This window comes from Thamnophis elegans, chromosome 8 (assembly GCF_009769535.1).
Source record: "Thamnophis elegans isolate rThaEle1 chromosome 8, rThaEle1.pri, whole genome shotgun sequence".
NCBI lineage: Eukaryota > Metazoa > Chordata > Lepidosauria > Squamata > Colubridae > Thamnophis > Thamnophis elegans.
Window position 1 is genome coordinate 73,089,830 of NC_045548.1, and position 26,072 is coordinate 73,115,901.

A 26,072-nucleotide genomic window follows, 5' to 3' on the forward strand; every position below is an offset into this window, starting at 1 on the left:
TGGATCAGTGGAAATTTTGCCCATAGCTCATGGTGTTATTCACACATCATCCTTAGTGAAGTGTGCAAATCAACATCTGCATTGAGAGAGGAGAGCACATCTTTCTCCTCCTGTTTTGGCCACTTTTTACAGAGGCACAACTGAGAGCATTTTTTAAAAAAATAGTATTTATTGAATTTTCTAACATTTAAAACACGAAACAAATTTATACTTATAACAGCTTTTCCATATCAGTATCCATATCTTTTATAAGAATCCTATTCACCAAAAATTCTATTTCTATGTCACTATCCTAAGCTATGTCCTTATTTAAATACACTCTATATATTATACTTTTACCGTTTGTATCTTAAGTTTTATGTTTACTCTCAGGAATACCGTCTCTTCCAAATGTGGTAGTACTCGGTTTCTCCCCTCTCCTTCATTTCCATAGACAGTCTATCCATTTCTGCGCATTCATACATTTTCCTTCTTATAATTGGGTCTGGGAGAGTATCTTGCTTGTTTCCAATTCTGTGCTAAAAGGATTCTACTTGAGGTTAATATGTGTAGTATTATGTATTGCAGTGGTTCCCAAACTTGGCAACTTTAAGACTTGTGGACTTCAACTCCCAGAATTCTCCAGCCAGCTCTGCTCTGGGAGTTGAAGTCCACTCTGGGAGTTGAAGTCCACAAGTCTTAAAGTTGCCAAGTTTGGGAACCACTGTTGTATTGTAATTTTTTTCTCCATTTCCCCATTAAAGATTCTTAGAAGGAACAGCGTTCAAAGCAACATCTGCATTTTTTGCGTCGGATGAGGAGAGTACATCTTTTTCCTGTCCTCGCCACTTTTTACAGAGGCACAATTGAGTGTCTTTTAACAAACTGCATCACTGTTTAGTTTGATGGCAGCAGTGGACGCTCAGCAACTGGCATACATTTATGATTGTCGCAGTGACCTGGGATTGTGTGATCACTTTTTTGGGGACCTTCTGACAAGAAAAGTCAACGAGAGGGGCAGACTTACTTAATAACTGTGTTATTTCCTTCACAGCTGCAGTGACTCACTTAACCAGTGTGGCAAGACAGGTCATAAAATGGGGCGAAACTCAACAGCTGTCTTGCTTAGCGACATACATTTTGGGTGCAGTTGTGGTTCTAAAATGAGGCCTCCCTGTATCTGTTTGTCACTGAAACGGATGCAACTCGATGGGTATCATTTTATTATTTTTGACAGAATTGGAGCTCCAGATTTTTGCTTTCAGATCCCTACAAAATACTTTGTGCCTTTTTCATCCTTATGTAGCTTCGTATTACCTAGAACTTTTTTTAATGCAGAGAAAGCTTCTAGCAGCAAAAAGTGCTAGCATTATGGTGGTAATTTTTTTCCCCCCTCTGTTCCTCCTCTCATTCTCAGCGGCAGCAAAATTTACAGCTTAATGTGTTTCTTTATTTCCCAGAAATAGACAAGTGCTGTTTTCAGCAGCATTTTTTATTTTTTTTTTATCCCCGGCACGAATCTTAAGTCAAGCTTACAGCTTCTCAGCACTGTTGCACTGATACTTTATTGTTTTTTTTTATTGTTGCTCATTTTGTCTTTCAGTTCAACTTTGTGGGGAAACTTTTGGGCCCGCGTGGCAACTCTCTGAAGCGCTTGCAAGAGGAGACATTGACAAAAATGTCAATATTGGGAAAAGGATCCATGAGGGATAAAGCAAAGGTAAAATTGCTGGCTGAAGATCGTTGCATGCGCTGTACTGCTGTGTGTGTGTCTTTCCTCACCAATCCTCGGGTAGCCTGGCGAGAATTAAAAGCAAACACACGTCAAGGTGTATATAATGACCTATCCCGATTTGCATTCTGCATGCATTTTGCTCTTCCCACCACACATTCCTTGCCCTGGACAAAATGCAGGCTTTTTGCACGCCTTTTGAGGATAGTTGGAATGGACTGTTGACTGCCCAAACTACCCTCTAAATTCCTCCTCATGAACTCCTACCCTGTTTTCCCGAAAATGAGACCTCCCTGGATATTAAGCCGCCTCCTGCCGATTACCTCCCACAGACCGATTAGATCTCACAGGTTAGGTCTCCTCCGGATTTCATCTGCCAGCCAATGTCAGCTGGCGACTCCCCGGGGGAGAGCCTTCTCTGTCGCAGCTCCAGCCCTCTGGATCGACCTCCCCATGGAGATCCAGACCCTTACTACCCTCCCAGCCTTTCGCGAAGCCGTTAAGTCCTGGCTGCTCCTGCAGGCCGGGGGGCTTTCGAAATATCCAGCCCCACGGAAACTGTGACTGTTGTGGATTTTAAAGTATTGTTTTGTTTATTTATCCCCTCCCTTGTTTATTGTAAGCCACCCGGAGTCCTTCGGGAGTGGGCGGTATACAAGACAAATAAAACCAAACCAAATAAAAAACCAAACTAAGCCCAGTCATGCTTTTGAGCGCATGCGCTAAAATAAGCCCTCCCCCGACAATAAGCTCTCCCCAAAAATATTGCAACACAGCAGAAGCCATGAGGTGACCACGCTCGCCGGCTCCTGCAACTCAAAAATAATAAGACCTCCCCGAAAATAAAGGCCAAGTGCTTATTTTTTTTTTGGGGGGGGGTGAAAAGAAAATAAGATCCTGTCTTATTTTCGGGGAAACATGGTAGCAGTGTACAAAATCCTTACCACCATGGTATGGGCACTCAAATCTTAATTTCACTTTTAGGGAGCCAGTTTGGTTTAGTGTTTAAGATAGGTTAGAAACTAGGAAATGGTGAGCTGGAGTCCACCTTAAGCATGAAATCCGGCTGGGTGACTTTGGGCCAATCTCTAGGAGACTGGGAGTTCTAGTCCTGCCTGAGGCCTGGTAGCTGCTGGCTGACTGGTCCAAACACCAGGAGATGGTGAATTCTAGTCCCCTCTTCGGCATGAAAACATCTGGATGACCTTGGTCCAATCACCAGGAGATAGTGAGTTCTAGTTCTGCCCTAGGCATGACAGCTGTCTGTATGACCTTGGGCACGCGGCCCTCCCGAGCTCCATTTTTGCTGGCAGAGGGTTGCAGGAGGCCTACACAGTCGGAAACGGAGCTCGGGAGCCTTCTTTTGCTGACAGATCATTTGGACTGCCACAGACTGACATGAATACAATACAGTACAATACCAGAGTTGGAAGGGACCTTGGAGGTCTTCTAGTCCGATCCCCTGCCTAGAGAGGAAACCCTATACTGTTCCAGACAAAGGGCTATCCAACATCTTCTTAAAGACTTCCAGTGTTGGGGCATTCACAACTTCTGGAGGCAACTTCTGTTCCACTGATTAATTGTCCTCACTGTCAGGAAATTTCTCCTCAGTTCTAAGTTGCTTCTCTCCTTGATTAGTTTCCACCCATTGCTTCTTGTCCTGCCCTTAGATGCTTTGGAGAATAGTTTGACTCCCTCTTCTTTGTGGCAACCCCTGAGATATCGGAACACTGCTATCATCTCTCCCCTAGTCCTTCTTTCCATTAAACTAGACATCCCCAGTTCCTGCAACCGTTCTTCTTACGTTTGAAGAACAGTTGCGAGCAGGCCACCCCCACCCCAGCCCCTTTCCCCCCCAAGGTCCGACTCAACCCTGATGCATCCCTCTCTCAATGAAAACGTGTTTGCCACCTCTGACTTAGAGCGTGTTGTAAAGCACTGTGAAGTGGTATATAAGCCTTAAGTGCTATTGCTATTTCAGTAACCTTCGCTGTTATCTGTTGTCTGAACCAGCAAGGAGCTGGTCTGTAATCCTCTTGTTCACTTTGCTCGACAGCCCCCCACCACCACCACCCATTACCATACAATACCTTTATTACAGTTTTAATGTGCACTTTTTCCATCCTGGATGCTCTTTAGACCATCTTAGTAGAGCCTGCGAGGGTTGCTTTACCAGGTATTTGTTTGTTTGTTGTATCTCTCTGCTTTGTTCACTCTTTAAATTATTCAGGATATCGGGGCGTGCATTGTTTCCCACGGGAGACTATTAGAGCCTAATAGCTCTCACTGTTAAAAAGGATTTTCTGAAAGCTGGGTTAGCTTTTTTTCCCCCAGATTAAATTTATTACTCGCAGCTCCTACTCCGTTCTGTTTGTGGACTTTGCTAAATTGCTTAAAAAAGTAAAGAATTCTCTTCATCTTTCGAAAGTCGCCTTCGTTTTAAGTTATGAGCAAGACAGCACTGGAATGCAGAGAGGGGACCAAACACGGTTTGTCTCAATGCCACCAATAAAGAAATAAAATAAGAAATAAAGAAACGGAGAGGATAATAAGACAGAGGCCTTATATATCTTTTCTTCTACTCGTTCTTTCTTACCACTAACCGTTGTTTCTCAAACTATCCGTCTTTTGACGTGTGTTAGCTTCCCCAATTTACGTGGGCCTGTCAACCGATCCCATTATTTTTGCTGTAAATTTCGGAATAAAAAGATGGTTACCCAGAAGTAAGAGAAGCAGTGGCTCAGTGGCTAAGACTGTCGATCGGAAGGTCGGCAGTTCGGCGGTTTGAACCCCTAGCGCAGCATAACAGAGTGAGCTCCCATTACTTGTCCCAGCTTTTGCCAACCTAGCAGTTGGAAAGCATGTAAAAATGCAAGTAGAAAAATAGGAACCACCTTTGGTGGGAAGGTAACAGCATTCCATGTGCCTTTGGCCCAAAATTTCTTTTGCTAAGTGAGATAGTTGTTGAGTGAGTTTTGCCCCATTTTGTCTACCTTGGTTAGAGCGACGCGGTGGCTCAGTGGCTGCTGAGCTTGTCGATCAGATAGGTCGACAGTTCGAATCCCGAACGCCATCATTTGTCCCAGCTTCTGCCAACCTAGCAGTTCGAAAGCACGTAAAAGAAAATGCAAGTAGAAAAATAGGAACCACCTTTGGTGGGAAGGTAACAGTGTCCCGTGCGCCTTCAGCATTTAATCATGCCGCTCACATGACCATGGAGAACGCTCGCTCTTCGGCTTTGAAACAGAGATGAGCACTGATGCCTAGAGTCAGGAACAACTAGCACATATGTGCGAGGGGAACCTTTACCCAGAGGTAATTTCTGAGTGACACAAACCTACATAGCTCATAATCAAGGACACAAACTAAGAGCAGATGCGAGAACTTTTAACCAGATTGGTCAAATGTGCGTCTATGGTCCTCATTGGAAAAACAGTGTAGCCTAGAGTATTTCTAATACACCCTAGCTAGAACAATACCATAGAAGCACTTCAGAACACACATAGGCTAGAGAGGCCATCACGGATTTCTAACTATTAAGTATACCAGAAGCTTCTGATGTACTTGTGGGCAAGGAATGTCCTTAAATGCCCCTCCTCAAATCCTTAGTAACATTGCTCTGTAGGTCTAGTTTTGTTTTTCCTCCAATCAGCACCCATTTATCTTATTTTACAAGCAATATTTTATCTAATTCTTCACAAAGCATAACACAGCATGCCCAAGCCTTTAATGAAATAAACGGAATGGCCCACCTAAGTGCAGTGGAAAATGGAAGTTTGTGTGTGTGTGTGTGTGTGTGTGTACATATACACACAAATACACACAAATACACACACACACATTCCTTTTACCACTACACCTGGGGTGGGCCACTGTGTTTATTTTGAAAATGCTCTAGGTAGGTAGGTAGGTAGAAAGAATCCAGATTTTGAGATGGCTAACTTAATTTATCAACTAGTTCTAAGTAGATGGGGTCGAAATACCAAAAGGCATATTTGTTCCAGACCTCCCTTTTCCCCTCCCCTCTTTTATCCCATCTGTGGTTCATCCGTGATTCCCTATATGTGTTGAAAGGGTCAATGCCATCTGGGTAAGCATCCCAATATTTCAGTTGCCAGGCAACAGAGATAAGATAGAATGGCAGAACAGAGGAAGTTGAGCAAAAATAGAACACTTGGGGAAAGAAAAGTGTTGTGACAAAGGCGAAAACTGAAAGCAGACTTTAACGTTATGTGCTAGAGCAGTGATGGCGAAGCTTTTTGGCACCGGAAACATCACATGCCCACCTGTCAGAGCCTCACTATGGAAAAGCTGAACTTCCAAGTTGTGTCGTGCATGCTCACCCAACAATCATGCATGTGCACACCAGTTTTTGGCACTGTCGCGCACGTGGACAGCTGAGTGTCGCGTGGACATGCACGCCAAAAACCCGGAAGACAAACAGGCAAGGCCCCCGTGATGGGAGACAAGGCGCCGCATGCCACTTCGGGCTCGTTTGGTGCTTCTTTTGGTGTGATCAAGTGGGGTGAATGAAGGTTGCCTATATTAAAGCCAGCGCTACAATACTTAGCTGATTGACAGCTGTAGAGGCCAACAGGTCTGTTCAGCTTTCATTTCCAGAAAGCCTGGGAGATAGTTATTTTTTTTCCCCTTCAGGCTTCCAAGATCTTTCCTGGTATCTAGGCCTTTGGTGGTGGGTGGGTCAATGAGAAAATAAGCCGCTTTTAATGGGGTATCCAAAGTATATCTTATTTCTAAGAGCAGAGCAGGATTTTGAGAATTCCCATAAGGCTGGAAGTTCTTTAGAAGATGCGTAGCTCCACCTTGTTCCACTTCAGGTTACAAAGGCGGTGGTATAAAATCCAGCAAATTTTTGATTAAGAGGCAGACCATCGTAGATTTGTTGAACAGCTAGGGCAGGGGTCGGTAACCTTAAACACTCAAAGAGCCACAAAGGTTCTAACGGGAAACCCCCCCCCCCCCATTCAATTCTGAAGCCAACTGGAAGTCCTGTTCCCTCACTATTGTCTCCTCCAAGTGTGACGTCCTTTTTCCTCTACCTGTCCTAACCAAAAGCCCTATCAGTTGTGGAGCCGACCAGCAACAGGGAGCCGAAGGTGAAAGGAGCCACATGCGGCTCCAGAGCCACAGGTTGCTGACCCCTAAGCTATGGAATGGAACCATGACAGGATTGTTGGCAAAATTCAATCTAATTCAGAATTCTCTCTCTGGTACCACATAATATTTTTTCTCAATCTTGGTCACCTCTGGACTTCAACTCCCAGAATTGCTTGCTGTGGAATTCTGGGAGTTGAAGTCTAAAGATGTTAAAAGTGCCTAAAGTTGAGCAATACTGCCATATAGATACTTGTTATCTATAAGACATGAGACCTAGTTTCTACGCATAAAATTGGCTTGGTTATAGATTATAAAGGGCTCAATTGTAGTCATACTTCAAGGACGACCTGTATGCCATAAAAGATTAGCAGAGTGGGCCCCATGGTATCTTAGAATTATTTAGCTAAGTGATGACACAAAAATCCATACGGTATATTTATTCCCAAATTCATTTTGGTTAATTACTCCCTTCTCCCCCCTCGACCCCTAGCAGTGTGTAAAACATTCCATGATCATGGTCTGACTTCTTGCATTTCTTCATGCAATGATTTCATGCGATATTTTTCTATCTTCCCAGGAAGAAGAATTGAGGAAAAGTGGAGAGGCAAAGTATTTCCATCTAAACGATGATCTGCATGTTCTCATCGAAGTGTTTGCCCCGCCAGCTGAAGCCTATGCCAGAATGGGACATGCGCTGGAAGAAATTAAGAAATTTCTCATTCCTGTAAGTACCGATCACTGCCATTACTCTTGTTCATTCGTTCATTCATTCTTCAGTTTCAATGACTCTGGGCAGCAGACAGAATTGAAATGAAATGAAAAGAATTACAAAATGTTACAAAAGTCAAAATGCAAAACAACTAAGAAAAAAATCTGATCAAATCCCTAACACAGGGGTGTCAGACTCGATTTTATTGATGACTGCATCAGCGTTGTGTTTGACTTCGGGGGACCGGGGTGGACGTGGCAAAAGATGATCACTTGACCCCGGAACACTGCAACCGTCATAAGTACATGCCAGTTGCCAAGCATCCAAAGTTTGATCATGTGACCGTGGGAATGCTGTAACAGCCATAAGTGTGAAAAACGATCATAAGTAATTTTTTTCAGCGCCGATTTGGCCTCAAGACCGTCATTAAAGGAATGGTTGTAAATAGAGTATATGGTCCCTTGTACTTAAGTTGAGTGTTACCATTCTTTACGGCATTATTAATTTGGTGATCTAAGTTAATGCAGGCATATGAAGTCCATTATTTTAACCCATGGGTTTCTAATGTACTTTGGTCGTTTCAATACCATTGCAGATGATTTGGACAATTTTCCCAACCCACTACTTACAAGTGGATTTGATTATTAGACACTGGCCTGATTGTCTTATTGGTCACTTTAATCAGGCAGTTAGTTTTCTCCAAATACCAGTGTATAAGAGGCACATTTTTCCCTCAAAAAAGAGGCTGAAAATCTGGGTGCATCTTATACACTGAATACAGCATTTTTTTCCTCCCGAATTCCCGCAACCTTCCCCAAAATGTCTGTGCATAGCCTGTAGGAAGCTTTTAGAGAGCTCCTGGGGGCTGGGGAGGGTAGAAATGAGCAAAAAACAGCCCGTTTTTTGCTCAATTTTATCACCCCAGCCTCAGGAGCACTCTATAAGCTTCCTAAAGCCTATCCATGCCCCTTTTTTTAACGAAAAATGGGCCGTTTTTTTCTCGTTTTTGGCCTCACCCCACCCCCGCAGGAGCACTCTGTAAGCCCCCTAAAGGCTATTCATGCCTTTTGGGGGGGGGAATGGGCCCATTTTTGTGAAAAACAGGCTGTTTTGGGGAGGTTTGCAGAGTGCAAAAACTTTTTTTTTTATTTGCCTCTTCAAAACCTTTAAAAATACAGTAATGAGTATGTAGCCGCAGGTAATCCAGTTAAGGGTGGTACGTTCATGTCGTAGATTATTAGGACAAATACTTCTTGATTTACTTTCCCACTGCTGATAAATTTTAAAAAAAGAAGCCAATTTCAAAAGACCATAAAAGCGGAAAACATTAAGATGATCGAAAGCAGCCTACAGAACAGAAGCATTACAATACTTAAAAATTAAAATATTTTAATGGCCTAGCATAAAAGTTTTGCCGAACCATGCAAAAAGAGAAGAGAATACCAAATGAGATAGCACTTTATAGTTATCTCAAGGATTGAAATATTTGCATGTACAGGAAACCCTTGATTAGGCTCCAATTTATTTTTGGCTTCAGCAGACAGTATACGTATTTGGACATTTTCTCTAAAATAATGGGCTTCACTCATTATATCCGTACTCGTTTAAATGGTTCACTGAACTTTACATTAATTCTGCCAATTTATGTCATTGACATAAATTATGCAGATGGTGTACACTTGTATTGAATCTAATGGTCACTTAAGTTTTAACAGTTAGCTTCTACCCAGGAATATGTTAAATTGAGTTTTACTATATGTCGCAAACCACTTGGCATGCAGTATACCACATACAGTAATTTTTTGGACTATAAGACGCAACAAGATTTCGAAGAAATAAGTAAGAAAAAAAAGTTTTTGTCTTCCCCAGCCCCTAGGAGAACTCTGCAGGCTTCAGCAGGGTTGGGTGAAGGCAAAAATGCCCCCGTTTTGGCAGAAAACCGGCCATTTTTCACAGAAACGGGGGCATTTTTGCCTTCACCCAGCTCTGCTGAAACCTGCAGTGCTTCTGGGGGCTGGGGGAAGGCAACAACACCTCAGTTTTTGCAAAACAACGGGCCGTTTTTCACAAAAATGGGATGTAGGGGAGGGGCTAATTCAGTGTATAAGATGCACCACTCTTTTAGGGGGTAAAAAGGTGTGTCTTATACTCCGAAAAATACGGTATATACACGCAAATAAACTGAGAATTTTCTGTGTCAAAGTACAGTCCCCAAAATTGGGTTCAGCTTATGCACAGATTGGGCTTTCCTATGCATACACAATAATACTTTAAAAAATACCCATATATTCCATATATGCTCACATATAAACCCATGCGGAGATAAGCTGACCCTTGAATTTTTAATTACAATGCCATGAAAAATTGATAATCCATGGATTATCCACATAAGCCAATTATTAAAAATTAAAACACATGAAATATTTGAGGGTTGAATTATTTGTGGGTGGCACTTTTTCACGTTTTTTTAGGTTAAAAGGGGTCAGCTTATCCGTGGATGGGCTTATACATAAATCTACACAGTCATTTCAAGATTCTATAAATTTTGTAATTCCCTAAAAAAAAAAACAGTAATAGAATTTATCATTACAAAGACATGATAAATTAAGTATTTTAGTCGTTAGAAATGAATGCATTCCTAAATCTTCTGAACGTTAGATAACTCTTGCACTTTTGCACTGAAGTGACAGTGTTATGAAGAAGCCTGAAACCCAAGTATGCTGTTTGGGGTCTGGAAATATGTAAGTTAGCTGCCCGGAGTCCTTTGGGATTGGGCGGCATATAAATATATTTAATAAAAATAAATAAAAATAAATGATAGATAGATAGATAGATAGATAGATAGATAGATAGATAGATAGATGATAGATAGATAGATAGATAGATAGATAGATAGATAGATAGATAGATAGATAGATAAGTTACTTGTTATATAACACTTGCAGTATGTTGGCAAGGCTGCTGTGTTACTACATTAAAATTGTGAAGGAAGATAAAATAGTGCCAGGACCATAACCAACCAACGTTCTCCAGGTTGATAATAATACAAGTAGCCTGTGACTTATGATCACAATTGAGCCCCACATTTCTGTGGCTAAGCGAGACATTTGTTAAGTGAGTTTTTGCCCCATTGTACGACTTTTCCTGCTAGAGTTAAGTGAATAACTGCAGTTGTTCCGTTAGTAACACAGTAGTTGAGTGAGTCTGGCTTCCCCATTGACTCTGCCAAAGATGATCACATGACCCAGGGACATTGCAACCGCCATAGATATGACTCAGTTTTCAGCCATCTGAATTTTGGTCATGTGACCGTGGGGATGCTGCAGCGGTTGTAAGTGAGAAAAACGGTCATAGGTCACTTTTCCCCCCAGTGCTGTTATAACTTTGAAAGGCCATTGAATGAAGTGGTGTAAGTCGAGGACTACCTATATGGACTGATCTCTAGTATCTCTAGACTAATATCATTTCATTGGTCTTTCACGGCTTGTTCAATGTTTTGTAGTACAACCTTCTTGTAAACAATCTCCAGTATTCGTTTGGAAAACAGTTTGTGTGTTTATAAATCGCAATAAGCACAAAAAAAAATAATCACCTCCCCGCTTCCTATGAAATAAATATCAGAACTAGAGACCAAGGCACAGAAATTTCAGAATGGGATAGGGATGGGAATAGAATAGAATAGAATAGTTACCTGAGAGACCGCCTCCTGCCGATTACCTCTCTCAGACCAATTAGATCGCACAGGTTGGGTCTCCTCCGGATTCCATCCGCCAGCCAATGTCGGCTGGCGACTTCCCGGGGGAGAGCCTTCTCTGTTGCAGCTCCGGCCCTCTGGAACGAGCTCCCTGTTGAGATCTGGATCCTTACTACCCTCCCGGCCTTCCGCAAAGCCACTAAGTCCTGGCTGTTCCAGCAGGCTGGGGGGAGCTGAGAAGCATCTACCTCCACAGAAATTGTGAATGTTGGTTTTGTTTTTAATATGTTGTCTTTGTCTCGTTCCCCCCTTTCCCTTGTCTTTTGTGAGCCGCCCGGAGTCCTCCGGGAGTGGGCGGCATACAAGACAAATAAATAAATAAATAAATAAATAAATAAATAAATAAATAAATAAATAAATAAATAAATAAATAAGTTGCAAGGGGCCTTGGAGGTCTTCTAGTCCAACACCCTGCTTAGGCAAGAATCCCTGTACCATTTCAGATAAATGGTTATCCACTCTCTTCTTAAAAACTTACAGTGTTAAGAGCATCCACAATTTCTGGAGTCAAGTTGGTCCACTGGTTAATTGTTTTAATTATCAAGAAATTTCTCCTTGTAGGTTGCTTTTCTCCTTGATTAGTTTCCACCCATTGCTTCTTGACCTACCTGAAAAGGTGCTTTGGAGACTAGCTTGACTCCCTCTTCTTTGTGGCAGCCCCTGAGATATCGGAACACTGCTATCATGTCACCTCTAGTCCTTCTTTTCATTAATCTAGACATGCCCAATTCCAGCAACCATTCTGTATATATTTTAGCCCGCAGTTCCCTAATCATCTTTGTTGCTCTTGTTTCATTGATTCTTCTGTGACTTAAAAGCTTTTCTTCTTCTTAAAATACGGACCTAATTATGTGTAACTAGAGATTAACATTAACCTATGGATACATGTATTCTTTATTACCTTAAAATCCGGGTAGCATGAATCCTTCAAGATCAGCCCTTAGAGATTTGTGATTTATGCCTCTACGGCTAAAATTTCTTATTTTTACAGCGGAGAAATGTATAAAAACACTAGAATAGAAATGCAACTCGTTCCAACTGTGTTTTGTGCATTTTGTGCATTGCGTTTTTATATGAAAGGTGGCATGCCTCTCTCCCCCTCCCCCCCCCGTTTTTAAAGACAAATGTTTTCAAGCTGTTCTTCCAGTTGTTCACTTAATGAAGTGTTTAGCAATCCTGACAGGATTTATGAATTTAGCATCGGGGTAACATTTCTTCAGTGGGAAAGGAAACCTATCTAGAGTCCCTGTGGGAGTAAGATGAAAGAAACCATATTGGCTTCCTTCATCCTCCTTTAAGCAACGTTATCTAACTCAATTATAGACTATTCTGCAAGAGAAATTGAGCTTGGAAGAGCTAACTTCAGTTCATTTATCGATTTTGTTTTTTCCTCCATCCTGCACGAGGAAGAACGCATCTTCTTTTAATATGCAAGATTATTAAATTGTCTTTTTTTTTCTAGGGCAGGCATTCTGGGAACTGAAATAATTCCTTCAGTTCTCTTGAAAAGGCAGACAATGGAGAGTAGAAAAGTTTATTGCTTGCCTCTTATTTGTGGCCTGGCGCCTTCTGCTTGGAGGTTTTTCAAGGTTCTTAAAATCCAACCTGTCAGCAAAACTCAAGTCTGAATACAAATGAAGAATTCAGCCTACGCTACACATCAACTGCTTATATTAAGTACAGGGAGTCCTCAACGTACAACCACAATTGAGCCCAATATTGACGTTTCTAAAGAAGAAATTTGTTAAGTGAAGTTTGCCCTGTTTTATGACTTTGCTTGTCGCATTTGTTAAGGAAATCACTGCAGTTGTTAAATTACTAACATGGTTGTTAAAGTGAATCTGGCTTCCCCATTGACTTTCTTTGTCAGATGGTCACAAAAATAGCAATAGCAATAGCAATAGCAGTTAGACTTATATACCGCTTCATAGGGCTTTCAGCCCTCTCTAAGCGGTTTACAGAGTCAGCATATTGCCCCCAACAACAATCCGGGTCCTCATTTTACCCACCTCGGAAGGATGGAAGGCTGAGTCAACCCTGAGCCGGTGAGATTTGAACAGCCGAACTGCAGAACTGCAGTCAGCTGAAGTAGCCTGCAGTGCTGCATTTAACCACTGCGCCACCTCGGCTCCTATGGTCCCCGGACGCTGTGACCGTCATAAATATGAGAGCCGAGGTGGCGCAGTGGTTAAATGCAGCACTGCAGGCTACTTCAGCTGACTGCAGTTCGGCTGTTCAAATCTCACCGGCTCAGGGTTGACTCAGCCTTCCATCCTTCCGAGGAGGGTGAAATGAGGACCCGGATTGTTGGGGGCAATATGCTGACTCTGTAAACCGCTTAGAGAGGGCTGAAAGCCCTATGAAGCGGTATATAAGTCTTACTGCTATTGCTATTGCTAAATATAAACTACTCACCAAGCATCCAGATGTAAATCACATGACCATGGGGATGCTTCAGTGGTCATAATTGTGGAAAACAGTAATCAAGTGACACTTTTCAGTGTCACTATAACTGAACGGTCACTAAGTGAACTGTTGTAATCAGGCTAAACTGAAACCGAAACAGGCTGTTTGCTGTTTGCTTCAAGGAGGCAAATTGCTGGGAGGCAGAGGCAGATTTTTTTTTTCTTTTCCTCCCCTAAAGCTAGATGGGTCTTATACTTCGAAGCGTCTTATACTCCGAAAAATACGGGACTATGCTTTGGCAACTGCAATTCTTAAGACTTAATTCGATTGAGGATTCCATTTCTGGGATTTCCACAGTGTGGAAGTTACAGACAAGTTGACCTCAGGCAGTTTAAAGAACGCTGGTCTGACTGTAAAGGGCTGTTGACCACGGCAAATAATAAAGTCTGTAGATACAGAAGCATTAAATCTCTTCCCACAAGATTCGGAGGACAAACAGGAGGAGGGAGGGGAAATATTTTCAAAGCCAGCTTGATCCAGCAAGACACTTCTTGCCTATTTTTTTTCCCCGCGCCCTCACCAGCTTAAAGTAAGCTTAAAGAGGGGGAAAAAAGAGACTTTCAGGCTTGGATTTCTTAAACCCCATGGAATACTTTCTTCCAGATGTTTGTTTTGCACCATTTTTGTTTTATCAGAGTGTTGAATCGGCTCTCTACCAAAAAAATAAATAAAAATAAACCAGTTCTACAACTCTCCTTTCTTATAATCATAGAACCATGAAATAGGAAAAAAAATGCTTTTAAGGCTTTGACACAAGTGCAGCTTCAACAGCGTGATGTCTTTTTCCTCCCCCCACTTTCCTCCCCCCTTTTTCTGTTCAGGACTACAACGACGAAATCCGACAAGCACAGTTGCAGGAATTAACTTACTTGAATGGCGGCTCAGAAAACGCCGAAGTTCCAGTAGTTCGTGGAAAGCCTCCTTTAAGGGCAAGGGGAGGCCTGTCTCCTGCTTTGGCAAGGTATGCGGGGGACGTGTCTGTGTGTGCGCGGGGTGAAGAGATCAAATTCTGGCTGTTGGCAATAAGCTCACTTTGCGGGGGGTGGGGGGTGGGGGTTGCATCATCCTGTGATCACGTGACTGCACTTTTCAGCTTTCTTTTCCGATTTCCAGTCTACTTCTGGCAAAAAACAACAACCTGCCCATTCTGTAAAACAGGTTGGCTTAATGATCAGAATGTTTGTTTAATAACCATGACCAAAAAAGGGGGGACAGTCATAAAATGGTTGAGCCACTAAACGACACCATATTTTACACCAGTAATTTCAGGCTACGGTCGTAACTTGAAAACTACCTATTACTGTCTTTTGATTTCATACCTCACGGGCTAACGAGCCATCAAAATTTAACAGCAATAGAATAGAATAGAATTCTTCATTGGTCAAGTGTGATTGGACACAAGGAATTTGTCTTTGGTGCATATGCTGTCATAAAAAGACAAGATACATAGAAGTACATAAAAAAGACAAGATACATTCGTCACGAATCACAAGGTACAGGACTTAAGGATAGTCATAGGGTACAAATAAGCAATCAGGAAACAATCAATATCAATCTAAATCGTAAGGATACGAGCAACAAAATTACAGTCCTGCAGTCATAAGTGGGAGGAGATGGGTGATAGGAACGATGAGAAGACTAATAGTAATAATACAGCCTTAGTGAAGAGTTGGACAGTGGTGAGGGAATTATTTGTTTAGCAGAGTGATGGCGTTCAGGGGAAAACTGTTCTGGTGTCTAGCTGTCTTGGTGTGCAATGCCCTATAGCGTCGTTTTGACGGTAGGAGTTGAAACAATTTATTCCATGAAGTGAGGGGTCTGTAAATTTTCACAGGCCTCTTGTTGACTCATGCAGTGTACAGGTCCTCAATGGAAGGCAGGTTGGTAGTAATTATTTTTTCTGCAATTGCACTTAGACTTACATACCACTTAGAGTGCTTTTACAGCCCTCTCTAAGCGGCTTACAGAGTCCGCATATTATCCCCAACAATCTGGTTCCTCATTTTACCCACCTCGGGAGGATGGAAGGCTGAGTCCACCTTGAGCCTGGTGAGATTTGAACCGTCAAATTGCTGGCAGCCGGCAGTCAGCAGAAGTAGCCTGCAATACTGCATTCTAACCACTGTGCCACTGAGGCTCATAATAAAAGAGTTCCTCTCAGGTGTATCTCATGGTGTTGAGATAAACATTTATTAAATTCGCAAATGCTCCAGCACTACAGATGGCGACTCTAAATGGGGAAAGGGGAAAATTTTGGTGACACCAGATACTTCAAGAAGTTGAAAACAAAAAGGGGTTTTGCTCTGGTCTCGGAAAGGATATTTAGCCAGAAGAAAGAGATGGCGAAAAGAATCAAAGCAATTGTAGAATGAAGCAATGAGGACAAAATTAGAGTTAATTAGGGAAGAGATTTTAGTGTGAAAGAAGAAACCTAGCTCCATGTTAATTGACACACTGCCAATGTTTGCCAACACATTCCAGTAGAGAGAAGTTGCCTGAGGATGGACTCCCGCACAATCTCAAAACTAAGTAGGCTAATCCTCTCATCCCAGTGACTAACCCAGTTTGGATCCTGCCAATATTGTCATGCGAAACCATAGTGTAGTTTTTAGGTGCAGGAAAAATTAGAAATTCTTCCAAGATTGCTAGGCAAATACATACAGTGATACATCGGTACTCACCGTTAATTGGCTCCGAGAGGCGCAATGAGTACCAAAAACAATGAGTACCAAACAAATTTTTCCCACAAGGAATAATATCGTGAGTCACAAGCAGCCAACAATTATAAGTTCTAGTTTGTGCGTTGAGTACCACACAAACAGTGACTACCGGGACAACATTTGCACTGAGTCCCATATTTAATGAGTTTCAAAGCAGTCAGTTGAGCACCAAGGTACCACTGTATAGCTTTATGTGTATGATTTATTCACCCAGAAGACAAAATAGTTCAAATGTAAAATAGAGAAGAAATAGAGTATCAACACCGAAGAGTATAGAAACATTAGCCCAGGGGTTCCCAACCTGTGGTCCACAGCCCACTAATGGACCATGGGCTAATCACCACTGCGCCACGAGAGGGGGCAGCCAGCCCCTCTCACGTGAGTGTTGTCACAGGCACGCTCGGCCGATTGCGATCCCACTGGTGTGAGCATCATGGACATTTGTGGCCCCACTAACGCACCCGTTGAGGGCGCTCGTGGCCCCACTCATGCAAGCATCATCATGGGAGCTTGCCCTGTCACGCGAGTGTTGCCGCGATCACATGCACTTTCCCCCCTGCCCCCCATCATTCATCATTTCCCCTTCCCTTCTGCTCCAGGCCACCCACCCCAGAAAGGTTGGAGACCTTTCGGTCCTATACGCATATCATTTTTTGAAGAATTTTTTGTCAACTGTCACCTGTGAACCCAGTGGTCTGTGACGGATCCTTATCAATTGTTTGTTTTTCATCTTGGGTTTTTGTTTTTTTTACAAGCATCCAACAGTTCCCATTGTTCACCCTAACCACCGCATAAATTCTTTAGATGAAATAAATTAATACATCAGGCAAACAAAGGGCTGCCGACGAATATTTTTGCAAATATCTCACAAAGGTTTCTTTTCCACGTAGCCATGTAAGAACTGGCTGGTTGAAAAAGAAAACCGGGAGCTTTTTGGAGGGGAAAATGCGATTGTTTTCTACTTTCCCTGATTTGTTGGGAGAGATAGCATCTAGGGGTGACGGGGGCATACGCGTGTTGTAGATTATGCACTTATTATCCTTGTCAATCTGGGAGACAAAAAGATGAGCTGCAGTTACGTGAAACAGAAGGTTCAGGTTGGAAGCATTGATCGCTGAAGTCATCATCAAACTGCTCATCATCTTGTCTGCTTTATCTGCTGCTGCTTCTGCAATAAGAAAGAAAAAGAAAAAATGAGAAAAACCTTGCAGATAGTGCATTCTTCCATGTCTTCTGTTTGCCTTTTAATGTATTTTTTCTTCTTCTTTTAATGCCGTTCCTTGAATTAGACAGGCTGTGAGCCCCTTGATCTGGTACTCAAGAACAGAGCTGTTGCTAGCTCTCCTATTTTTCTTTTTTTCAAAACCAGATTTTTTTTTTCCCCTCTCCTTTGCTTTGGTTAAAATCCTTTAAGTTTTGTTTCTGGAGCATAAAAATAAGCTTTTTAATCTCCTTATTCCTTAAAGCAGACAAGAAAAGCGGTATTTCTTAGTGACGTAATCTTTATATCCACGTTTGTATGACTGTACGTATGTACATTGAGGCTCCTTCTGAAGAGAGAGATAAAAATCGTATTTTTGCAAGGGTTTTTTCCCATCCGAAGGGTTATAGAATAAGAATAGAATGGAATGGAATGGAATGGAATGGAATAGAATAGAATAACAAGGTTGGAAGGGACACTGGAAGTCTTCTAGTCCAATCCCCTGCTTAGGCAGGAAACCCTACACCACTTCAGACAAATGGCTATCCAACATCTTCTTAAAAACGTCCAATGTTGGAGCATTCACAACTTCTGGAGGCAAGTGGTTCCACTGATTAATTGTTCTGTCAGGAAATTTCTCCTCAGTTGCTTCTCTCATTGATTAGTTTCCACCCATTGCTTCTTGTTCTACCCTTAGGTGCCTTCGAGAATAGTTTGACTCTCTCTTCTTTGTGGCAACCCCTGAGATATTGGAAGACTGCTATCATGTCTCCCCTAGTCCTTCTTTTCATTAAACTAGACATACCCAGTTCCTGCAACTGTTCTTCATACATTTTAGCCTCCAGTCCCCTAATCATCGTTGTTGCTCTTCTCTGCACTCTTTCTAGAGTCTCCACATCTTTTCTACATCGTGGTGACCAAAACTGAATGTAATATTCGAAGTGTGGCCTTACCAAGGCCTTATAAAGTGGTATTAACACTTCACGTGATCTTGATTCTATCCCTCTGTTGATGCAGCCTAGAACTGTGTTGGCTTTTTTGGCAGCTGCTGCACACGGCTGGCTCCTATTTAAATGGTTGTCCACTAGGACTCCAAGATCCCTTTCACAGTTACTACTGTTGAGCAAGGTACCACCTATACTGTACCTGTGCATTTCGTTTTTCTTGCCTAAATGTAGAACCTTACTCTTTTCACCATTGAGTTGCAGGCAACTCTCTGACCCAGTAGATTGCATCTTTCTCTAATGCATTTCATCATGCATGTCTATTAAGTGCACAAGGCCAGGTCTTACCTTTATTAAAGCATTTCATATGGCAGTTTGCATCATCTCTCACCTCAAGCCAGGTTTGGGGAAAAGCCCACCACAAATGAGATATATGTGACAAAATACAGCCGGAAGGACTTGTAATCAATCTAAAATTGGAAGCTTATATCACCATCCGGGGGGAGGGGGGGATGCATGTTTCTCTTAATGAGCGTTTGAGAAGATCATTACCAGTCGCCAAGTTACTGATCTATTTTTTTCCTTTCCGAAACTATTACATCAGATTTGCTTTTGACCACAACTTGGAAGTTTTCAGAAGTAGGTGCCCCATCACTGGAGGCTTTCACAAAGAGATTGGACAATCATTGGTCTTGGTATTGTAGAACAGTGTGTTCTGACCAAGGCTTCCCAAGAGCATGAAACAAATGCCTGGTCCCAACAAAAACCCCTTTTATTAATTGACTGTGAATTCTGCTCATTCACATCCAGCAAAGTCTTTCAAGGGAGGATTTACAGTCACAGACATTATCTGGCTGGGAGAGCTGACATGCTGATATGCAAAACTTGGCAAGGAGTCTCGGAGAGTCACGAACCAATGAAGCGAATTAATTGTCTCCTGCAAGCTCCACTCCCCTTTCGCTCCTCTTTTATTTCCTCTGGGAGGGGCCATTCATCCACTTGTGGCCTTACTCCCAAGTCGACCCCTGTTCTTTAGCTGTTCCATTCATCTGGCAACTCTGCACATGCGCACACTCAGAACAGGCTCCAGCTGCTCTTTGCCTCACTGACTCTGAAGATAGCTGATAACTGGCATATGGCTCTCTGCCTCCAACACAGAGCCCTCATCAGAGCCTTCCCCAGACTCCAGGACTGGCCCATGTTCCTCTCCAACCTTCTCACTGTCTGAATCTGCTGCCAACTGCGCTGGGTGCTGGTGGGCCGCAACAATAGAAGACAGGCCGGAAGAAGTGACTTTCGGTTTGCTCGTAGGGTCGTTTTTCGTCCTCCAGAGCCTTCAGGCAAGCTCCGGTGGGCTTAAACCAGCCCTACGAGCAAACCAGAAGTCCATTCCCAAACTTCCGGTTTGCCCATAGGGCTGGGTTTTCGTGCTCCGGAGGCTTCAGGGAAGCTCCTGAAGCCTCCGGGGGTAGGGTGGCTGTTTTCGTCCTCCCCAAGCTCCTATAAAGCCTCTGGCGCTTGGGGAGGGTGAAAAATGGCTTTAAAAAAAGGCTGAACTCAGCTGGCCAGCGCGCACATGCCCGCTGGCCAGCTGACAAATGGCTACGCATGACATAGGTTCGCCATCTTGGCCCTATACAATTTTGAAGAAGTGGCTCTCCAGTCTCTTTTTTAAAATGAGTTATGAGTTATGAAAGTTTATTTATATGCCGCCCTTTTCCCTGGGGGGACTCAGGGTGGCTTACAACTCGAGGGAGGGGGGAAACAAACATTTAACACATAGGAACAATACATAATTAAAAAGCGCAACATTCATACCATTCGGGTGGGTTACAATCTTTAGCCCCAGGCCTGACGGGATAGCCAGATTTTAAGGGCTGTGCGGAAGGTCTGGAGGGTGGTGAGGGTACGAATCTCCACGGGGAGATCGTTCCAAAGGGTCGGAGCTGCTACCGAGAAGGCTCTCCTCCGCGTAGTTGCCAGTCGACACTGACCGGCAGATGGAACTCGGAGGAGGCCTAATCTATGTGATCTAATTGGCCGCACGGAGGTAATTGGCAGTAGGCGGTCTCTCAAGTACCCAGATCCACTACCATAAAACCCTCAAGTGATGAAGCACCCACAACCTCTTAAAGCAAGCCACTGGTTAATTGTTCTCACTGGGGATTAAAAATGGGGCTAGGTGGAATGAATCATAAATAATTCCTCACTGATCTTTGTGTCCAACTTGGAAGAGTTTGTGGGAGGTTCTAAAACTCAGAAGGTGCACTTTTCATGTCTCTTCCCTCTTTCCTTTCCCCTAGGGCACGTGGGGCTGTGCTGCCCCCACCCTCCAGCATTCCAAGAGGGGCACCAGCGCCCCGGGGAGTCCCCTCCAGCAGAGGTCCCGTCAGTCGCGGTCGTAGCCTTATTACTCCCAGAGCAAGAGGCGTTCCGCCATCGGCAGGTTACCGACCTCTCCCGCCACTCCCGGCACAAGATACCTACGGGGAATATGTGAGTACTGATCTCTCAAAATAATGGACGTGCTTTCGAGTTCTTACGGGACTGGCTCACCTTTACATGCCTGGCTTGATATAGGTGGACCTCGACTTAACCACCATGTATTTAAATGATGGTTCAAAGTTTAACAACAACAAAAGCACTCTGAAAACGTGACCTATGACCAGTTTTCACACTTCAAAAATCATTCCGGCATCCCCACGGTTACGTGACCGAAATTCAGATACTTAGCAACTGGCATGTCTTTGGAGTGTGCTGAGCTCAGGTGACTATAACCTTTTGGAGACCTTCTGGTAAGCAAAGTTAATGGGGAAGCCAGAGTCACCTCACAATTGTATTAGTGACTTTACAACTGCAGTGATTCACGTAACAACTGTGGCAAGAAAGGGGGTCAGATGCGGCAATAACTCACTTAGCCAATGTCTTATTTAGCAATGGAAATTCTGGTTGTAAGTCAAGGGTGACCTATAATCTGATGGTCAGGCAGAGTTCCGAGCCCCATAATGCTGTAATACTTTCTTTGCAACCTTTCAAGGTAGGGCACGTTTCCCCGTTAATTGGGAAGCAGGTGACACTTGATCGCCACCTCCTCCTGCTTGGAACAAGATAATATGGTGGAGGAGAAAATTAGCAACTTCTCTTGGACAGTTTCCGTGTGAACCATAGGAAGCGAGGGAGCTCCATTTGGGCTGGATAGAACAAGTTGCAACTCTCTGCATTCAGGGAATCCTTTTGCGTGGCTGCCCCAGAACATGTTAATCATTGTCTGAGGTGCTTTTTCAGTTAATGGAGTTGGGTGATAATGTTGCACAGGTATTCTGGGCTTAGGTCCACAACGGGGACGAGAATTTTCATTGCTCAACAAGCTGATTGTCTGGCCGAATTTTCCCGCGACTAGCCCCAGCTAATCCCTCAGGAAAGCTAAACTTCTTGAATCCATTAAGTTGAATCGAAAGAACGTTTGCTGAGAGAAAGTGGTTGCAGTAGAGCAAGGCAGAATCTGAAAAGTCCCGTGCGAAGCACAAAGCAATTCTTCTGTTTCCCCAAACCCAACCTCCCCTGACCAGTCCACCAATGTAGCCAATGTGATGCCAGAAGGTTGTTTTGAGAACGCTGAGGTGCTAGGCACAGAACAGTTCACAGTTCAGGGCACGTAGGCCTTGAAAACAGGCTAGAACCGGCTGGGAGGGAGTCTGCTTCATCTCCGAAGACAATCCCCCCTCCCTAATTCAGTTGCAGCAAAAACAAAAGCGTGTGAAAAGTGCCAGCAAGCCTTCCTCCCCCCGCCCCCCAAAACTCCAACAGAAGGGCAGGACACAATGGTGTGCCTGACCCAGTTATTAAGCAAATCCGACATTTTCCATTGACTTGGCTTGCCAGAAGCCAACTGGAAAAGTTGCAAATGGGTGTCACATGACCGTGGTCCATGTAAACATTGTAAATGCATGGCAATTGCCAAGGGCCCAAATTTTGATCATGTCACCACGGAGATGCGATGACAATCACCATTTTTTTTTTGTCTGTAAACAACTGCTAAACAAATTGTTGTAAGTAAAGGACTTATCGGTATCCTGACGATGGTGTCGCAGAAACTCAGTGCAGAGTGTAACCTACTCTCAGAATACAGCCCCTCATGATACTACCAGTTTATGCAGGAACTTCCCAAAGTTGGCTGTCACTCAGGGGTGAGATTCAAACATTTGAGCAACTGGTTCTCTGCCCGGTTGCTGGGTGGGCATGGCCATTGAGGGTGTGGCCTACTCAGGCTCCTGCACCAATGGGGGGCGAGTTTTCTTGAGCCTCTGGGAAGGCGAAAATGGCCTCTCCGGGGGCTGGAAACGACCCCGTTTCCAGACCTCCGGAACTTCTGGGAGGCCTGTTTTTTGCCCTCCCAGAGCTTCTGTGCAAGCCCTGCACTTACTTGGCATCCAAAACAGGCTAAATGGAGACTCCCTGGAGGGGGCGGAAGAGAGTGGGCATGGCCAGCCAGTCCTTGCAAGTACTGCTTCGGGGAACCAGATGTAAAATTAGCATCCAGTTCACCTGAACGGGTCTGAACCGGCTGAATCCCAGCCCTGACTGTCACTACTCTTGTCTTCCTTTTGCAAGGGACGGCCAACCTTTCTGATCACAAAACCGTTTCCTTAATACCCGATTAAACTTTTTGAAATGCAGCCTGCAGTGGGGGCTTTCAAGAAACGCCACCAGATCATAGCTCTGATCTGATGATTAACTACATCAAACCGATCAATGAATAAAATGCAGGCGGTTTGTTAGTTAATAACCTTCAAACCAACTGTTTCTCATTAGATCCGTTTTTGCAAAGTGGTCTCGTGGCACACTTTGACTTGTTGACAGCAGCATCTGTTGGAAAACAGATTGCAAGAATTAAAACGTTTAGAGCTATACCCCATTGTACTGCGAGCCAGATGAAGAATGTCTTAGATAACCAAGGAAAATGGTCCTAACGTTAGATTTATGAAACGAAGGCAACCCCAAGAAAGCCTTTTTTAAAAACGATGAAAAGTTGGTAGGTGAAATGTTCCAAGTCTGGAGATAATTGAGCATCAGACATTGAGCGATCCGGCTGAATCTGCAAAGGGTAATGCTTGCATCATGTTTTCCTAAATATTAGTTCCATGTTTCTCCTCACGTCTGAAATGAGCAAAATTTACTCAGTGAGATACTTTTATATTTAAAGGATGGCTCGTGTCAAAAAAAATAATGAAGTTGTTCAAGTGCTGGGATTCTAAGGGAAATATTTGGGTGACCTTGGGCACAGTCCCTGTCTGAATTCTTAGCAGAAAAAAATAAATCCGCAGAAAATAAATATTAAGAGTTCCCCCTGAATTTTAATAGCTTTGTTGGCTGTGGGTTTCTGTGAGCAGGAGGAAGCTTAACATAGAGGGAGGTATATGAATTTACAAGTCTAACACTATTATTTTTGAGCAGACTGTAAAATCATTAATAAAAAAGTAACAGATTTATCTTGCATTATTTCCTTGGAAGATTTCACCAGAAATTTATCAAATTAGCAAGTACAAATTGTGTTTCCCCAAAAATAAGACAGTGTCTTATTTTCTTTTGACACCCCCCCCCCCGAAATAAGCGCTTGGCCTTATTTTCGGGGAGGTCTTATTTTTGAGGTGCAGGAGGCAGCGAGCATGGTCACCTCATGGCTGCTGCTGTGTTGCAATATTTTCGGGGGAGGGCTTATTTTAGCACATGCGCTCAAAAGCTCGATGGGGCTTATTATCCGGGGAGGTCTTATTTACAGGGAAACAGGAAATTAGCTTAAATAAATCCAATAAGGGCCCTGCAAATTTTGTGAAAGAAGGTTGTGAATTGGGACCGCAGGTCGCTGCAACCAGTTGTAAATGTGAGCCTGTTGCTAAGCGTCCAAATTTTAATCACCTGACTTTGGGGATGACATCAATCGGAACAGAGGTGGAGCTAGAATGCAGGTTCCTGGGCCTAAGGAGTTTGGTTTACACTGGTAATTCCAGATCGATTTCCAAGCGCTGCATGGGATCAATTTGAATGCCAATTTATTAGAAAGGGAAAAGGAGAAAGCCAGCAATCCTCTTCCCAATTACTCCTTTAAATCCAATTAGCGACATGGAAACCAGGCATCTGTTTGGGAGATTAGTCAACTGGTTGTCTCAGGAGGCTGTTTGGCAGAGCCGCAAGCTGGATTCAGGAGGTATCAGCCAACACTTGACAAGCACTTGCAACACCTGGTAGAAAAGTGTTCCAACTACCTTTAAAAAATACTGTCTCTTAGCACTAGTCATAGATTTAAGGGGAGCACCATCCCTCAATAAGCTTTGGACAAAACTTGGAGCTTCCTACTTAAATCACCATCTTCAAACAGTTTTTGCCCTCCCCAGGATTCTTCAGGAAAGCCTCCGGAGGCTGGGGAGGGCGAAAAACAGGCCCAACGGGCCAATCGGAAGTTCTGGAACAATCCGTTCTTGGCTTCTGGAGGGCTGGGAGATGTTGTTTTCACCCTCCCCAGGATTCAGGAAAGCCTCCAGAGCCTGGGGAGGGGTCATGCGCAGGCGGGGGTTGTGTGTGCATACGCAAGTGGGTGTGGAGGATTGAATTGATGAGTGCGCGATAGTGACACACCATAAGAAAAAGGTTCACCATCACTGGCATAGGACCTCCTGCGTGTGTAGCGGATTGGAATAGAAGACCTCCAAGGTCCCTTCCACTATTCTGTTAATTCTGTTACATCAAAATGCTCAAGGCGGATTCAATGCAATTTGTTGATGTTGCCTTTTCCATTCTTCTCCCCTGCAAAGATGCATCCCCTTCTTTTCATTTCCGTATTCCTTCCATCATTTCAGCAAAACCCGGATTTTCCAGAGTCGGCCAACAGCCGGGTCTCAATATTCTTTACGCAGTCCTTTTGAGCACACGAATGTAAGGCAGAGGCTTTAAGGTCTTGCCTGGGATTGCAGAGAGGGAAGGCTGGCCCTCAACTATGATACAACAAAAACAATCCTGGTTACCAAAAGACTGGCCAGCTGCAGGCATTGCTGAAGCTTTAATGGCTTCTGCAGGGCACAAACTGAACATCCAAGATTTTGATCCTTACCTGTGTGGAGAAGGGATTGCTGTGTAGGCCAGTGGATTTGCTAACACTCGTAGTTGGGCTTGTGATTACATCTCCACCACTAAATGAGTCACAACAGAAGCCGTTTGTGCCTTACGTAAGTCACAGATTGGTCTTTCTAGAAGTCCAGTCTAATTTTTTTTAGAGCACGTTTAGAGTGTCTTGGTGAATCTCTGAGCCTTAACTTTGTTTGGCATTTGGATTGCTGTATTTTTTGGAGTATAAGATGCACCTTTTTCCCCCTAAAAAAAGAGGGTGAAAATCTGCATGCGTCTTATACACTGAATGCAGCATTTTCTGCCTCCGGAAACCCAGCCCTGCGCATC

General features: G+C 43.5%; 1 protein-coding gene across 1 annotated transcript in view; it reads left to right on the forward strand.

Annotated features, from left to right (window-relative positions):
* KHDRBS3 (KH RNA binding domain containing, signal transduction associated 3) overlaps positions 1-26,072 on the forward strand; it is a 127,194-nt gene that overhangs the window by 76,581 nt on the left and 24,541 nt on the right. The window contains exons 3-6 of the mRNA XM_032223055.1: positions 1,583-1,699; positions 7,407-7,553; positions 14,580-14,719; positions 20,927-21,119. Coding sequence (XP_032078946.1) covers positions 1,583-1,699; positions 7,407-7,553; positions 14,580-14,719; positions 20,927-21,119 — 597 coding nt within the window. The remainder of the gene's footprint in view (positions 1-1,582; positions 1,700-7,406; positions 7,554-14,579; positions 14,720-20,926; positions 21,120-26,072) is intronic.